Genomic DNA, 18048 nt, shown 5'->3' with positions numbered 1-18048 from the left:
AGACAACTCTACAGCAGAGTCTTTGCCACTACCTTAGATCGAGCCCCCTCCTTAAGGCTCTGTCCTCCAATCACGGCGTACATCGCCTTCCTGTTTCCTTTGAGCGGCTCCACCCCTCAACCAATCCACCTCTCAGCCAATCGCTGATCAAAGTAGGTAGGGCTTTTCGAAGACTTAGCCACTGGCCTTTATAAAAGACCTGACAACCAGATAGTGATTTGAGGTTTCAAGAACTGACCTACAGCTACATGACACACTGCGGAGACAGATTTTTACGTGCCCAGATGAATGGCCATATAATCCGGGACCTTCTTACACGCTTTTTGCTTTGATTCATTTTGCTTTCCCTTCAAATTGCTCTCCGTCAAAAGGAAAAAAAAAAAAAACAGGCCACAAGTGAAACGATATAGGACAGAAGCACGGGATTGACAAGTGAAGGACGACGGACCGTCATGCGAGAGGAACAGTCTTGTGGCGACTTTCCCGAGGGTGGGGTCCTACCCAGTGAAGAGGAGCAAGAGCGTCGCCCCAACAAGTGCCCCGTCGTTGTTGCACCACCGACTGGTCCTCGGAAGCGGCTGACGGGTCCCAAGAAAGAGCCTGGTGGCCCCCTACCACCGGACGACAAAACGCCACTGGAGGGCCCGTCTACGCTCGCTCCCTCTGGCCCTAAGCGGCCCAAGAGGAATTCCCCCTCCTCCTCGTCAAACTCTTCAGCCTCCCTAGTGCCCACCGTGAGCGCGTTGTCACCTGTGCCCGGGCAACCATTCGAGGACCTGCACACGCAACGGGTGATCGCAAACGTCCGGGAACGGCAGCGCACGCAGTCCCTAAACGACGCTTTTGCCTCGCTGCGGAAGATCATCCCCACACTGCCTTCGGACAAACTGAGCAAGATTCAGATCCTCAAACTGGCTTCGAGATACATCGACTTTCTCTATCAGGTTCTCCAGAGCGATGAGATGGACGCCAAGCTGGCCAGCTGTAACTACCTGGCCCACGAGAGGCTGAGCTACGCCTTCTCCGTTTGGAGGATGGAGGGTGCTTGGTCCATGTCCGCCACTCACTAGACGTTCATCTGTTCCTAATCCTGTCTACCGACCCTACAGCCCTACGAAACTCCAGTTCCAACCAGCCGCTGAACTCTGAACCTGCATTCTGCCCGAGAGAAAGTGACTCTGATTATTAAACCCATTGCTGTCTATCAACTAGCTACGGCTTCAACTTCACCATCAACGGCCATTTGACTCCTGCTGCCATGACCTGACCCCGCCTAAAGCTGACCTCTGACCTTCCACCACAGATCTTTCATGTTTTCTCAGAGCGACCCAATACAGGTATGTCAGACCTCAAGTCTGTAAAATTAAGTGTTATTAATGAAATATGATAGCTGATATGAGCACATGGTTCTGATTTATGTCCGAGTTGATGGTCTACAAGTTTACGCTCTCTCGCAAACAAGAAAATGGCTTGCTCATTGATCACGGACCTGTTGGGTTTATTTTACTGCATACATAACAAGCGTTTGGCGAATTTATGGTTTATGTGGAATCATGTATAATCATATATGCACCCAAAACAGTTAAACGGTCATTGAATTCATTCTGCAAAGACTATAGCGTGCATAATCTCAGTACAAATAGATACAGACAGTCCCTGTACTTTACCCAGCATCAAATGGCGCTGATCGGGAAGCTCTGCTCCCAAGCCTCCTAAGATATTACTTTAATATTAATATAAGAACCTATAAGTTATCATTTTAAGGGCATTATCATGAAAGGTTTTCTTAGGGGGTTTGTTCTAACTGCCTCACGGCCTTTATTGTGGCTTGGCCAGCACTGAAACTGAACAAAACAGAGCCCATTTTTGTGGCTGGACCTGTAACCAGCTGGAGTAGCTCTCACCCGCTGAACTGATGCTATTGATCTAATATACAGTTAACCAGTTTCAGAATCATATGTACACCGCAAATTCAATAGACTTCACATTTATAAATGTATATCTCATTTTATCTTGACCGTATAATAGACTGCAAATCTGGTTAAAGATCTGCGAACATTCCAAGCAAATTGATTGTGTGTTTATTTTATTTTTATACATTTTTATATTTTTTACCTGGAAAAGGTTTATGAATCATAACCACAGAAAAACAACAACATAGACAAGACACAGATTACTCTTAAGATAATCGTGTTTTACAATATGTTGGGTATTAATGCTTTTTTCTCCATTATAATAATTCTTTGCACCAATAATCTGTACTAAATGTTGTACTCATTTAAAATGGGCTAAGTGTTTACAATTTCAGATTTGGACGAATAGACTTTAATAAGACTCTGAACATTTGTCGATTTGTTTAAATATAAAAGAACGAACGACAAATTAATCATTCAAAACCCATGTCTAAAATTAAATAAAACATACACACATTGTCTCAAGAATATGTGAGATATTAGCCGTTTTGAGAATACAGCATGAATATGAAACTTTATGCACGAATATGAAACTTTTCTTGGAATTTTAGAATTCCAAGATTCTAAAATGTACACTTATTGTTTGACCACAACACGTCTTGTCAGAAAAACAGATATTATTCTTATTATTAGAGACAAAATTATTGCATGTTTATTCTAAACACTGATGAATCAGGTGTATCTAAGTGCTACAACATTCATCTCCTGATATTTCGCTGGTCATACACAGGCCTACTGGCGCTTGTGGTGTTATATGTATTGTCTTAACCACCAGTACATTTAAATATACTGCAAGTATCTTTTTTTAACCACAACAGATTTTTTTTTTTAATTCTTCATAATTCTGTTCTGGTCAATCAGATACATTTTTGGATTTATAACTAAATTCATGTGTAACTAATATGTTAGTACATAGTAATAACAATGTAATTATCATGTAATTAATATAAAAGTGCACTTATTCGCAATATTTTCCTCTGGGCTCTCGAGACTGAGAACCAGGGGCCATGTGTTGCTGTTAAAGATAACGGGGAACAAAGAAAAATCATTAAAGGAAAAGAAAAGTGAGTGAACAGGAAGCAGGGAAAGGTGGAGAGGACTCTCCTTTAGCCCACGGGTGTAAATCGCCCTCCCTCAGCCCTTCACGGGATCTCGTATCCAGTGTCGTGCAATCAGAGGCGACCGGGCCTAGACATGCAGGAACCTAATGATTGGAAACAGTTGTGGGGTGTTACAGAGGTGTGTGTCTATCAGTGTGTGTGTGTATGAGAGATACATCCCATACAACACACACAAATACGCACACTAATTCAGTTCGCCGATATACATCAGTTTGATGTTAATGTATATGACGAGGAAGATTTTAGTGACTTTGTACCCATTTGAGCCATACGATACTATAGATTTTTGGGCACTGCACACAGAGTTTGGAAATATTTTATCTGCATGGCTGTGTGTAATTTCAGGATGGTAAAATCCCTCTGTAAACCCCATCTGAAACAAAGATATTCTGCAGCAACGTGCCAACGCTTAGCTGTGCCCAGGTCCTGACTAAATCTACACACATTTTTCACATTTTCTGCACTGAATTTGGGGGGAAATATGCAGAAATCTGTGAAACGGAGCTGAAACAACTCACCGTTATTTGTAGCTGTATTCAAATGAACTTAAATACTTAACAAAAAAACAGGCATGGGATGTATAGAGATTAACCCAACAGAAAGGTGCAGTGTTTTCTGCATTGTAAATAAAAATATGAGAAATAAGTTATGAGAACATGCTTTAACTCATCGAAATAAGTTATGCAACTTTCAACAAGTTATACAAGATTCATCTTTAATGTCATTTAAGTTGAAATGACTTAAATATCCAAATTGATTGTACTTAAAAATTTAAGGCAATTTCTTTTTAAACATTGTATACATTATAATGCATTTAAATGACCAAAAATGTTATACTTTAAAAATAAAATAGATGTAAATAAACTTTACGTCTCCAACTGTAACTATAAAAGGTGCATTAATCAATACATGGACCCTTTCTCTTCTAATAAATTATTATTATTAATATTATTATGTTAAAAGTGTGTCCATTTTAAGATTAATAATGGTCAGCATGCCATGCCCTTTTACAAAGACTTTAGCCACAATGGAATTTCTAAAAAACAAACCAAAATAACAAAAAGATACTTGAGATTCCGTTTTCTAATTCAGGCCAGGCCATTATCACAATCTTATTCAATAAAAATGCATCTTCTTTTATGAATATTTAATTTAATCTTGCATTGTTTTTGTTTTTTTTAAGTCATCCGATCTTGATCTGTGGAACAATATCTGTGCTGTTAATGGAAACAAAGTAACTACGTCTCTTTGTCAGGACTTATTTTGGGTTGTGGTTTACTTGGACTTGTCATATTCACCACACGCTGTATTACTTTAGCAATGTCCTTCATTTATACGAGATGAGTCAACATGTTTGCCGGTGCTCATGGGAATGAGTCCTTCGCTTTAGGCTGTGATGACATGCAGATTCCAGCAAAACCGATTGGGCAATTTAAATAAAGCTGTTTGTGAAGTTGCACCGATCCAAACAAAAACATCTCCTAAACGTTGCAGCTGCATGCATAATAATGATCAAAATATAAAATAAGCAAAATGTCAAATTATTTTAAATGGCGTATATAGCACCATACATGCATTCAAATGACTATATTCATTATACATTTTTAAATGCATTACGTAATGATTTTGACTATAAAAGCAAATTTCTAACATCTTCTCCCCTTCTGTCTGTCTCAACAGTATCCCACTATCCCAGAGAACATCATGCTGCAACATCAAGCCAACAATCTTTCCCTTCTTCCAATGGAGCTATACAACGACATGCAAAAAAAAAAAAAGACCCTCAAAAGGAACGGACACCAGCGGTGGTCTGGTGACCAAAAACGAATCTAAACTAAAGATCGCTCAGACAATTCCACACGACTCTGATTCAGTGGCAGAGTGCTGATTTGAGATCGGCGTTCGTTGACTTTGACTGTATGGACACACAGAGGCAGACATTGACTGTCATAAGGACTCTACATGTATAGCTAGCCTTAGCCTGCTACATAGACTCAATATATTCTCTGATATACAGATCCCATCGTTCCAGAGTTGTTGCGCTTGTCATTTATGCTGTATATTAGCCAACATTATTGCTTTGTGACGGTGTAACAATTTTGTCATGGTATATACCAGGTCTAAATGTATAAAGGTTGTTACGCATATTCAAAAAATAAAGCTGTAAGATTAATTCTACAATATGACGACTTGGTGAATAGCAAATGCATAAAAGTACGAGAGTTATCTGACAGTTACGTGTGTTAATCCCTCTCAGCACAACAAAAGCTATTTTGAAGAATAATTCAATCAAATAACGACAGAAACTTTAAGCGACAGATCAAGGTGTTGCTGTTCTGCTAGTTCGGTTTCTTTAGGATCCAGTCAGACAGACACTGCTAATGACTTAATTAGAATAAAATGCTGGCTAAACGTGGTCTGCACATAAACTTGGCATTGTCCTTTTTAGTTTGAGGCTTCAATAAATATATGTCTGGTTGGCAAGAAATAAGACAGACCGCCTCACCACAAAAGTGCCATGTTCTGCTGTTTAGTATGTGTAATTAGGTAAGGCAATTACAAGATGTATGTTTGAAGCTAAGTGCAAAACACACTGCCATAGTGGCGCAAACTAAAGCAGAAGCCGAAACTTGTTACGATAGAAGAAACCAGTGACCAGATGAACTACTGCGGATCTATGGACGATCCAGTGGCTTCACATTTCTTTGGTTGTGTGCATGTGCAATAAACAATTGTACTGGTTCATTCTTTTATCAAAATTCATCATGGCACCACCATAGTTAATGTTAAAAGACTGCATGGCATCTCCTTTAAATAGTATAAGATGCTTTCAGTGTAAGTTTTTGGGGTCACACTTTAGATTAGGGTCCAATTCTAACTATTAACTATGACTTTTGCCTCAATAAACTCCTAATTACTGCTTATTAACAGTTAGTAAGGTCCCAGACAGCAGCCTAGTGTCGGCCCAGATCCACATGTATCCTGATTTGGCCCGGCCGACACTAGGCTGCTGTCTGGGGTAGTTGTTAAGTTTAGGTATTAGGTAGGATTAAAGGGATAGTTCAATCAATTTACTCACCCTGAAACCATCCTAGGTATATGACATTCTTCTTTCAGGCGAGCACAATCAGAGTTATATGGACCCACTTTATATTAGGTGGCCTTACCTACTATGTACTAACAATTTAATTAATCATTTGATACAATGCACTTATTGTTTACATACATTTTTTTACATTGTACTTACATTTTAAAAAATACCTGCATGTAATTACATCTTTAATTCATTTCTGTAGTTACATTTGTAATTACACAGTTGACACTTACACCTAACCCTACCCTTAAACTAACCCATACCACCACACCTGTCCCTAACTCTACCCGTATCCCACCTCAATATCAGCAAAAGTGTTTTGCAATACAATTTGAACACAGTAAGTACATTGTACTTATTTTTTGATGTAAGTACATTGTAGTTAAGGCAACCTAATATAAAGTGGGGCCAGTTATATTAAACATGTCCTGGCTAATCCAAGCTTTATAATGGCAGTGAATGGGAGCCCAAAATTTGAAGCCCAAAAAAGTGCATCAATACATTATAAAAGTGCTCCACACGGCTCCGGGGGGTTAGTAAAGGCTTTCTGAAGCGAATCGATGGGTTTGTGTAAGAAACATATACATATTTAAATAAAGTAAATATCTCTTTATAAAGACCGCCTTCTGTATTCAACTTTAGAAGAAAGTGTAAAGCCTCTCGCAGTTCAAAACGTTTACGCTACGTCTGACGTTATCGTCGCGCCAGTTACGCTTTTTCCTCTAAGTTGAATACAGAAGGCGGTCCGCCTTATATCCATATATAACACGTAATATATGGATATAACATGTTAAATATGGATATTTTTCTCACGCAAACCCATCGGTTCACTTCAGAAGGCCTTTATTAAACCCCGGAGCCGTGTGGAGCACTTTTACGATGGATGGATGCACTTTTTTGGGCTTCAAATTTTGGGCTCCCATTCACTGCCATTATAAAGCTTAGAAAGAGCCAGGACATTTTTTTTACGTATTCGTCTGAAAGAAGAATGTCATATCCACCTAGGATGGCTTGATGACATGGGGTAATTTTCATTTTATGTGAACTATACCTTTAAGGGATGCAGAATAAGGCATTAATATGTGCTTAATAAGCCAATATCCTAGTAATATGCATGGTAATAAGCAACTAGTTCATAGTGAGAATTGATTTTTTTAACAACAGCTTTATTTTGGTGGAGAATGCGGGCATTGTAGTTACCATAGCACTTATTTTTGCAATGGCAATGCTATGTTGAAATAATAAAGAGATCAAGCTGTAGATGAGTGAATTTTTGACAAATAATAGAAAACATATGGATGTGCACATGTGACACATTAGATTCAGTTCACTGGTGTTTGACGTTCAGACATTTTAGCACCAGCATTTACAAACAAAAATGACAAAGGCGAACGAAATTCAGGCAAACGAAAAAATGCTTTCCATTTTAATTAGGAAGATAGAAACAGTACAAAATAGACATTCTTTTCTATACACAGAAGAAATAAAAGAAATCAGAAATAAACAAGGGAATCGTTAAGCACAGGAAGATTCGAAAACATCATTTCTGTTAATCTTTGTTAAACAGATCCAGTTAGTGGGGTCGACAGACGAAGTACTTCAAGGCACATAGGTGAAGTCTTTTGGTCGTAGGTAACTATTTACATTGTCCATACAACAAGGCGAAGGGGGAATGAATGATAGAAGAATTAAGACGGCGCTGGTTTGCTTTTACAGGAGTGAAGACAACAGCACACGCTCTCCATTTTTACTTCATAAAGGGTTCGGAGAGACAAGAGAATACAAGCGCTTTGAGAGGTATATCGAAACAGTACAAATGCACAAAGCTATTGTAAAAATACACCCCTAAAATATAGCTGTATATAAGACGCATATCAGTGTCCAAACTGCAACGGAATGTCAAGATCTGTTTGTAGTCACTGTCGACACTGTCACTAAGTGCTGTCGAATTTAGGATTTTCTGAAGGTGAACTGGTGTGTTTTGGTATGCAAGTGCACTGTTTGAAGTACTATAAATATGCAGCAAGATCGCCGCTAGTTCAGAGAGATTAGCTACGACTTCATTAATGGGTGAACGTCTGCATCTGCTCTACAACAGTCTTCATGGGGGTCTGATGGGCAAAGGCTACCCAGGGTCTTCATGAGAACCTCAGCCAAATGAACACAATACATCGATGAATGGGAGGATGGTACTATATACATGGAATCATACGAACGCATAACTATCCACAGTGGTTTGGTACAAGGCAAAAGAGGGAGGAAGAAAAGACTCGTTGGTCGGGCAGGTATCTGTATAGGAATGCCTCGTTCGAAATAACAGCAATTTGTAAGGTCACGATTGCTTCTTGTAGTGAACGCATGCTAACGCTGTATTTGGTCGTAAATACAGAGGTAAAGGATTGTGCAGACTCAAAAAGATGAGATTTGGTCATTGTCATCTAAGTCATGCTGAATAACGGTACTATTCGACACTTGAAATTGAGCCGTAGGGGCGTTCATCAATCCAAAAAGCACAACACGAAAGTCAAACAAGCACCATGAACTGTGCTACTAGTCAAATGTAACGTCCCAACAACCGACAATCTAGACAGCACACTTTGAAGGGATAGTTCACACAAAAATAAAAATTATCCCATGATTTACTCACTCTCAAGTCATCCTAGGTGTATATGACTTTCTTCTATCAGACGAGTTATATTAAATAACGCCCTGGCTCTTCTACGCTTTATAATATGGTTAAATATGGATATTTGTCTTACAAAAACCTATTGATTCGCTTCAGAAGGCCTTTATTAACCCCTTGGAGCCATGTGGAGCACTTTTATAATGGATGCATGCACTTTTTTGGGTTTCAAATTTTGGGTTCCCATTCACTGCCATTATAAAGCTTGGATTAGCCAGGACATTTCGTCTGAAAGAATAATGTCATATACACCTAGGATGGCTTGAGGGTGAGTAAATCATGGGCTAATTTTCATTTTTGGGTGAACTATCCCTTTAACTGTGAGATATTGATACAGCATGTGGATGATAACCTCCAGCACATTATTCTCGGCGGTCTGACCCGTCAGGATTACGCAACTAGAATGTATCCGACAACATTCGTTTAGAAAGGCTAAATAAGTGAGATGTTTTTTGAAGCAGAGTGTGCTGATGAGTGGCACAGCACTTGAAGAGGTCTGTCCGTTTGTGGGACGTTAACTTCGGTTCATTGAATGTGAATCCCAGCGGCTGAGAGACATATTTAATATCACTATAAAGTTCATCCACACAACTGGTGTGAATTAGACATCTATGTGCAGGCTGTGGAAAACAGAACGCCATCCAAAAACAATGCATCCCTCGTAAAATAGTGCACAGCAATGAAAGAAAATCATTAAATGCGCACCGACTTTAGAAACAGCTCGTCCACAGGTTAAAAGGCTGGTTATTTCCCTTGTCCAAAACAACTACGATCAATGAGAAATACAGAAAATTGATTATTAAAGTGGCTTCGAGAGCCCATTCAAATGTCGTTTTGCGTTTTTTGCTTGTCAATTGAGGTTTGGTTGTAAATACAGAACAGACAAAATATATGACTGATAGATACACACACACACACATATAAAAATCATATTAGTTTGGTCTAAAGAGAGACTGATCTACTTTGCGTTATAGTTAGTCTAGGGAAAGTGTAAGCACTTCCTGTGTCCATGATATTATTTAAATGTACAGTGGTCATATGGGTGCGACGTGTGCTTGCGTGCACAGAAATATGGACACATACGTGTGTGTGTTTTGGATGGGTGTGTGCAATAAACTTGCTAATAGGTGGTTTGTCCCTCTGGCCTTTAAAAACATGAGGCGTAACATTAAATCAGATACACAGAATCAGTACAAAGAAGTATCTTGAAGTTTTCAAGTTTACAGCCTTCATGCTGGGAATGCAGGTAGAATGCAACTGAACTTGACAAGAATGCAACTGTTTTTTTGCTTCACTTTCAAAAAAAAAAGAGAAAAGAAAGAATGTTAAGCGTAAAACTAGAGACAGAATTAGATCTTTCTTTTCCCAGAGGTTTGGAAAATTTCACGGTTCACATTATGGAATGCACAGTGCAAAAAAAAAAACGAAGATTTATAAAACCCACAGTTGTCGAGATCGTTATTTCGTCGTCTTCTTCTTCTTCTTTAGTGGTTAAATTGGTTAAAGGTAATGACATCATAGAGTGGAGCCACTTTGTGGTTGCCAGGTGCAAGGAAACCCCTCATTTTCTCTCAACACTTCAATAGTTCTCTTGTCAGGGGTAGTAAAGTGGGCTGCCTTTAAAAAAGGTTAAATAATCCTCAATCGTTCCCACAAATCTGGTTCCGGATCTCCAGCTAAAGTAAAAAGTCTCTTTTGAGGCACCAGAGGTGAATATTTGCCAGCGTGTCCTTTTAGTGAATGTTCAAAAAAACACACCGACGCACGAATGCAGCCTTGAGCGTTCTAGTGTGATTGTTTGTGTGGTTCTTGAATGGAGACGATAATGTGGATCCCAGAGCCGCAGCCGAACTGTAGCTGCGGGTTGTTAGCTTAGCCGCGCCGCGCTGCGCTGGTGGTCAGTGTTGAGGTGGTGTCTTGGGGGAGGGGCCTTGATGAGGAAGCCACGCCCCCTGAGGCACTGCTGGTCTGAGGCACGGCTCGTTCACATGATGTGGAGCGCCATTTGGTACTGGACAGTTTTTCAGACGAGTAAAGACCTGGTTTAAAGGGAGTCTTCATCGTGCTCCATGGGTTCATCCGCAAGGCTGTAAAACATCAGGTCTATGTTTAGCATCAAACAATTACCATATGGTTTTTTATGCCTAAGAATGAATCGAAAACATAATTTTCTACAGCAGTGAAGCCCACAAGAGATAAAAAGGGAACTGGGCACCCTTGAAACATTAGTATGAATTAGTTTGGATTTGCCTGCAAAAACAAAATCTTGTAAGACAATTTGGCTTTACACGAGTACATTCGATTGTAGAATGTGGTTGTCACACCCCATGTATTTCAGTAGTATTTATATACTATTATAGTTTTTAATAATATTTTGAATAAGATGCCATTTTATTAGGTTATTTTTTTTATTATTACTAGTGCTGGACAATCGATTAATCACAATTAATCGCATCCAAAATAAAAGTTTGTGTTTACATAATATATGTGTGTGTACACTATTATGTATATATAAATACACACTCCTTCATGTATATATTTAAGAAATATTTGCAAACTGTATATATAATTTATCTGGTATATAAATATATATTTTATAAAAATAGAACATATTTTTCTTTATATATACATGAATGTGTGTGTATTTATATATACATAATAATTATACACACAGTACACACACACAGTACATGCAAACTTTTATTTTGGATGCGATTAATCACATTACATTTTTCCCAGCGCTAATATTTATATATATATATATATAAGATAAATTATATAAATATATATACAGAATATACAAGCAAATATTTCTTTAATATATACATGAAGGAGTGTGTATTTATATATACATAATAGCGCACACACACATATATTATGTAAACACAAACCTTTATTTTGGATGCGATTAATCGATTGCCCAGCACTTATTAGTACTATCACTCAGCTTTATTTCAATAGAATTATTTAAATTAAAATGTTTTAATAGTTCTAGATAATGATAATAACCCTGGTCACACTGTAATTTACCAAACAAATTGTGTACAGAGGAGGATTGAGCACTATAGAGACAAATTGTGTTAATCACGTTTATCGAAAAATGTCTTCATCAGAACGCACCTTTTGCTGGTCAAGACCCCCACAGAGAGGGACGCCATCGCATTCACTGTGTCTGTTTCCTCACAGTCTTTCCTCTGGGCACCCAGAAATGACATGCCCACTGTGCTTGCCAACGGCTTGAGTGATGACCAATACTGACCTGAGACAGAGCAAGAGACTTCACTGTTAACAGACAGCACTACTGGCATCAAACAATTAAAGGAATAGTTCACTCAGAAATACTATTTACTCTTCCACATGTGATTCCAAAGCTGTATGCGTTTCTTTTAAAAGTGAATCACAAAAAAAGATATTTTGTGGAATGTCAAAGCTGCTCATTTCCATAAAATGAAACCAAAAAAAAGTACCTGCAAAATAGTACACACGACATGTTCTTTATGTGAAGAAAAGACTGGAATTTAAAGGGTTAGTCCACCCAAACATTAAAATGCTGTCATCATTCACGTACGCTCATTTTTTGTCTTAAAGATTTCTGACCCTCCACTGAAAGTTCATACAACCAAAACTTTGATGGACAGATTTAATTTAGGCTTTTATTCACATATACATACATAGAGCACATCAAATATAGTAAACAGAAGCTAAAACAAGCTTGCTTGACTTGCAGGTTTGTTCATGCGCATCAAGTATGGTTGAGCTTCCGTGACATTAGAGGTCTATGGCAGATTTTTTGGTCGGTTCCTCAAACAAAGATATTGTATGACCTCAGAATATACACATATAGGTAAGTTACTCTAAAAAAGTAATTAATTACTAGCTACTAATGACCTCTTCAACAGTGTAATAAGATTACTGTACTTTACTCTCAAAAAAGTATTGCATTACTTTCTAAATCCCATATCAACCTCGACCAGTTGAACAAAACAAGGATAGACATGAAACGGCTCTTTTAATTCTTTCAAATAAATAAATAAATTAAAATTGCATAAATTATTCTTCAATTATTCTTAAGTATTCAAAGGGAGGTTACATTTAAAACAGCTACATTGTAACATTTGATACAAAATGTTGATATTTAAAGGGATAGTTCACCCAATAATGAAAAATTATGTCATTATTTACTCCCCCTCATGTCGTTTCAAACCTGTAAGACCTTCGTTCATCTTCGGAACACAAATTATGATATTTTTGATGAAATCAGATAGCTTTCTAACGCCACATAGACAGCAACACCCAGAAAGGCAGTAAAGACATCATTAAAATAGTCCATGTGACTCCAGTGGTTTAATCTTAATGTTATGAAGCGACAAGAATACTTTTTGTGTGCAAAAAATATGTAATTAAATGAATTTATTCAACAATTTCCTCTTCCATGTCTGTCTCCTACACTGCTGACGTAGTCTAAACAGTGCAGTGCTTCCGGGTTCTACGTCAGAACGCCGGCTCATTATAGGACGACGCAGTTTACGTGAACACCACGACACACTGGTTCAGAGAGCTCTCAGATTTCATCAAAAATATCCGATTTGTGTTCCGTTCGACATGAGGGTGAGGAATTAATGACAGAATTTACATTTTTGGGTGAACTAACCCTTTAATCCACTAGGGTTTTATATAGAATTGTTGAATAGTCTGTTGAAAAGTGCAATTACATAAATATTTATATATATATTTATTTATAATATATATTTTTTACATAAATTACAGAGTAATCCCTTTACTTTTTCATTGGGATAAAGTAATTAAATGAAAGCAATTACTTGGCGATGAATTACACCCAACACTGATATAGGCTACATTTAAAATAAAGCAGCAGCTAAGTACACATAGCGGTACACTTAGTTTAAACAGCAATAGAATTTCTGTCAGGACCGCTATCGTCAAAGATGATTGATTGACTATTAGCATACAGTTTGGATTGGCGGTATGGTTCTGTTCTGGGCAAGAACTCCCTGCGCATCCATGCAGCAATAACCCCACTTAGGGTAAACAGAACAGAACTAACAGAATGTATTGCAGATATCATTAATGTCTATATTAAATGTACAAAATAATTTGTGAATTTAGTCTGATTCAGGGGGAATTAGAATACCAAATGCTGACTGGACGGGAGGAGGAGCTGGGGATGGAGGGGGGTAAATGAGATCTGGAGAAATGCAATAGCTGCTGATAGTACTGAAGGAGCTTATATATGTGTGCTGTGATAGACGTCGTATTCCTATAGGTAGTTGTGATCAGCTGACCGTCAGCTGATGCAAGCTTGACTAACGTGACTTGCCAGAACTGACGCTACGCTTGATTTATTTACACTTTGTAAAAACAGCAGTATTTTCTTTGAAATAGTAGTTATATGCTATATACTTATAAATAGCGGCAGATGATATTTGCACCTCAGTGTTGTTGTATGTTAAAAAGGTATGCAATAAGAGTGTAAATTATTTTATTTATTAAAATTATTAAATGGATGCTGCCTTATTGGGACAATAAAGCCCTTCCTACCCCTAACCCTAACCAATAAATACTGTTATTAAACACACGTTATTTATACTTTTCGAATATTTTCTTCATTCTTATTGAAAATAAAAGCATTTCCGATGTGATATGTTATGGGAAAAGGGAGTAGAGCGAGTTCGGCAAAAGGCGGATTCGAACTCGTGCCGATTTGCGTTAAAAAAAATTCTGCCACGCCTTACCCCTACACTATTGCTACTGTTGACAATACAGCATCTTCCGTAATTTTGTCTGTCCCAACCAGACATCAGTGTAGTGTAAATAGCCTCAGCCAACAAGGACACTCTCTGTTTGTCCTTATTGGAGCTTGACTGTGTGAATCACGGTACACTTCCGAGCATATCAAAAGAGCAGCTCAGACATTCTGCAAAAGATTTCCATTGTGTTCAACTGAAGAAAGAAAGTCATACCAGTTTGAAAATGTGAATGACAACTGCATGTTGACTGCAGGCTGACAATCAATCAATCGCAATAGCCCACAGAAAGCGTGAGAGAGGTAGGGTACGCCACGTAGTGTGTCCCATACCGTTGTTTTTATTGGAATATTTTGGCAGAGCTGGAACCATGTGGTGAAACAACGATGATCATGATTATAATTAATTACAAAGAATTAAACAAATGTGTGCTACCAGGAAGCCAGTGCATTTCAGGATAATTAGAGGCAGACTGGGACGAGAGCAGCGAGAGACACTCACTCTGTATTTGCAGAACTCTCTGCAGTGAAAGCACTCCGTTGGCATTGGGCGTCTGCAGCAGAGTCGACTCAGGAAGAGGCTCCTAACAGAAAACCAGATGAAAAACTGTGTTTTTGTTTTTCCTTTAAAACAAAGAGCACGTCATACAAGACTTTGCCAGAAAAGTCATGTTAACACCCTTACATAACACGACTGCTCAGTATTTGTTAACGGCAATGGCATAACAGGTATAATACATGTGTTATAAAGTATTTGGATGGATCATGCATGAAATCTAACCTCCAGCCCCAGCAGAGCGCTGACACAGGCCTCAGAAGCATCACATATGGCTGTGAGGTCGTGACCTCCCTCTAATGCTAGAACCACGTGTCCTCCTGCTAACGTCATCAGCTGCCGAGTCAAAATCCCGAAACCTGCAGAGAGACCAATAATAGCATTACCATCACAGTCCAAACGCAAGCTTTTTCTGAGACTTATATAAATGAATTTGAAGTATTCATATTCATCATTTGTAAGGCAATATATCAAGGGCAGAAATATCCTACATTTAGCTGTGACTTTGTATCCTCCTAAAGGAGAGGGATGTCCTTCTGCGGCATCAAACCCTGAAGAGACCAACACCATGTCTGGGGAAAACTCCTGAGCAATGGGCATCACCACCGTCCTAAACATCATAACAAAACATAGACAACGTTCAGTTAACCCTTAAACACATACCTCGGGTCTTTAGTGACCCTGAAAATCATTTACTACCCGCCTCCTAATTAAAGTTAGACGTACAACTTTTTTAGTATTCCTTAATTCATTCATTATAAACAATAACAACATTTTTATAAAAATTGTATAGGGTCTCTAATGACCCGAGGTGTGTAACAGTGTAAGTATATTTTTTCTGCACAACAATAATTGAATCTTTGATGACTGAATAAGTGCAGTTCACCTTTATTCCACAAGGTGGCAATGTCTGACACACACAATGATGAAGTGACGTTTCACTCATAGTTACCGCAGGCAGAAAACAAAAGAATAGGAAGAATCAACAGCAAAACTTGAAATGTCTCAGAGATTTACTGCAGAGCAAGAACTGAACGCAGTCAAATATTACTGTGACTGTCACTGATGGTGGATCTGCTGAAGAAGCTGTCAGAGATCTAAATATTGATGTTGAAAATTATAGTTTTGAGAATATGTTTGAGATGGTGAATGAGGCAGATGCTGAATGAACTGAAATGAGCTCTGACGAGGACAGTGATGATGGTATAAAACATCTGCTCAAACTAAACCCTTACAAGCTCTGAAAGATAACAAAGAATGCTTTATTTTATTCTTCTGTAATTGTTACTCTAATATCAGGAGAGTTTTATATTATCATGACAGGTAGAGATCCATCCGTGTTAGAAATAGATCCGGGTCACTAAAGACCCGAATACGTAAGAATGATTGGCGAAACATTCATGCATTTAAAGGATAAATGGTTAGTTCACCAAAAATGTACAATTCTCTCATAATTTACTCCATTGACTACCCAAATGACTATCCTTCATTAGTAAAATAGAAGATATTATTAATGTACAATCTTCACTTGATAACCTAAACTCAAAACCGAATCATAAACAAATCCCCGCTTTTGTGAACCTGGAGCTACCGATTCATTTAAAGATCCAACTCAAAAAGATTCATTCTCACTTCACTCTTATGAACACGGCAACAAAAGCCAAGGCAGAAGTCAAGATTGTCAGTGAATAACAAATTAAATTTCAGTCCATTCCTGGCTTCAGAAGACTTGGAATACAGTGCATGAGTCATATGGGCTGCATTTATGATGCTTTTGGATCTTATTTGAAGCTTGAAAGCTTCGGTGGCCATTGTAATTACATGGAAGAGCAACCAGCTACATTCTTCAAAACATCTCCTTTTTTTGTTCCACAAAAGAGTAGGGGGCGAGTACATTCATTTGCATTTTCATTTTTGGGTGACGCATACCTTTAATGGGTCTTCCGAGGCAAGACAAATATTATATTTTTAATGAAACACTGGCAATATAAATATTACAACAGACACTAATGCTCAATACATACTTACAGTTATTATTAATAATTGTTCCAGATGACTATTATTCTTATTTATTTATTCTTTTGGGTGTATTTGTCAGTTTTACATCAGTTCTGATCAAAGCCTTCACAGAAATATGTTACATGAGAGAAACTATTTGGCCAAACGACTGAAAAGAAGAAAAGAGTCCAGTGGCGTTCCTGTTAAAGTTGACAAATTCTACAAAAATTAAGCTGGCCAAAGCACAGCGTGACAATCCCAATGACTAAAGTGCTTGAATTAGGTTTTGTTAATAACCGCCTCGCTCTCTCTTCCTTCCTCGTTTTCCTCGTCTCCCTCTTTCTTGCGCACGGAGGACGCCAGCCCTGCCAGCGATTTCGCCTCTTGAGCGCATCACCGGCGAGTTCAAAGCGACCGCCGCTGCATCTGGTTCCCATTTGGAGCTTGTCGTTCTCCTCACGTCACTGACAGCCCGGCATCTGGGAGCCATTTGCCTTAATTACCCAGGATCCTCCACTACTCCCCCCCCCCCCCCCCCCTCCTCCTACCCTCACCGTTGTTACCAACTCCGCCTCCCCTCTAGACCAATAAAACTACCCACGCTCCCCTGTGTGGAGAGGAACAATTTTAGTTTGGGTGGAGGGAAAGAGAAAGAGAGAGAGCGCAGCATTCATTAAAGACCAATAAAAGGACGAGAAAGAGTGTATAAGACACAGGAAGTCAAGGAGAGACAGGCTGGTTAGAGGCAAAAACGTTCGGTCCTGAAGATCTTAAAGGTCTTTTGTAGACGCCCACCCACTTTCACACAGGGATCCTGGTTAGAGTGTGGTTAGCAATGCCTCCCTGGACCAAAACCAAA

General features: G+C 38.6%; 2 protein-coding genes across 7 annotated transcripts in view; one reads left to right on the top strand and one right to left on the bottom strand.

The window, feature by feature from the left end:
- The first annotated feature begins 220 nt into the window (after positions 1-220).
- On the top strand, positions 221-5837 carry twist3. The gene is made up of 2 exons (XM_079802309.1): positions 221-1337; positions 4775-5837. Exon 1 carries the CDS (start codon positions 453-455, stop codon positions 1068-1070), a length of 618 nt encoding a protein of 205 aa, XP_079658435.1. The 5' UTR covers positions 221-452; the 3' UTR covers positions 1071-1337; positions 4775-5837.
- Positions 5838-7585: 1748 nt separating this feature from the next.
- hdac7a (histone deacetylase 7a) overlaps positions 7586-18048 on the bottom strand; it is a 118829-nt gene continuing 108366 nt past the window's right edge. For all 6 annotated transcript variants that reach the window (XM_079802918.1, XM_079802920.1, XM_079802922.1 and 3 more), the window contains 5 exons: positions 15683-15801; positions 15417-15550; positions 15138-15219; positions 11992-12130; positions 7586-10958 (listed from right to left, as the gene is read on the bottom strand). In XM_079802918.1, the coding sequence (XP_079659044.1) occupies positions 10916-10958; positions 11992-12130; positions 15138-15219; positions 15417-15550; positions 15683-15801 (517 nt within the window). In that variant the 3' untranslated portion in view covers positions 7586-10915. The remainder of the gene's footprint in view (positions 10959-11991; positions 12131-15137; positions 15220-15416; positions 15551-15682; positions 15802-18048) is intronic.

The sequence above is a fragment of the Gobio gobio genome, assembly GCF_949357685.1.
Source record: "Gobio gobio genome assembly, chromosome: 21".
In the NCBI taxonomy this organism is placed as follows: Eukaryota; Metazoa; Chordata; class Actinopteri; order Cypriniformes; family Gobionidae; genus Gobio; species Gobio gobio.
Note: the sequence above shows the minus strand (reverse complement) of the source record. Positions and strands in the feature narration are given on the sequence as shown.

Bases quoted from the DNA above. Each gene is read 5' to 3' on its own strand.
- twist3 (XM_079802309.1), top strand. From the start codon at position 453: ATGCGAGAGGAACAGTCTTGTGGCGACTTTCCCGAGGGTGGGGTCCTA.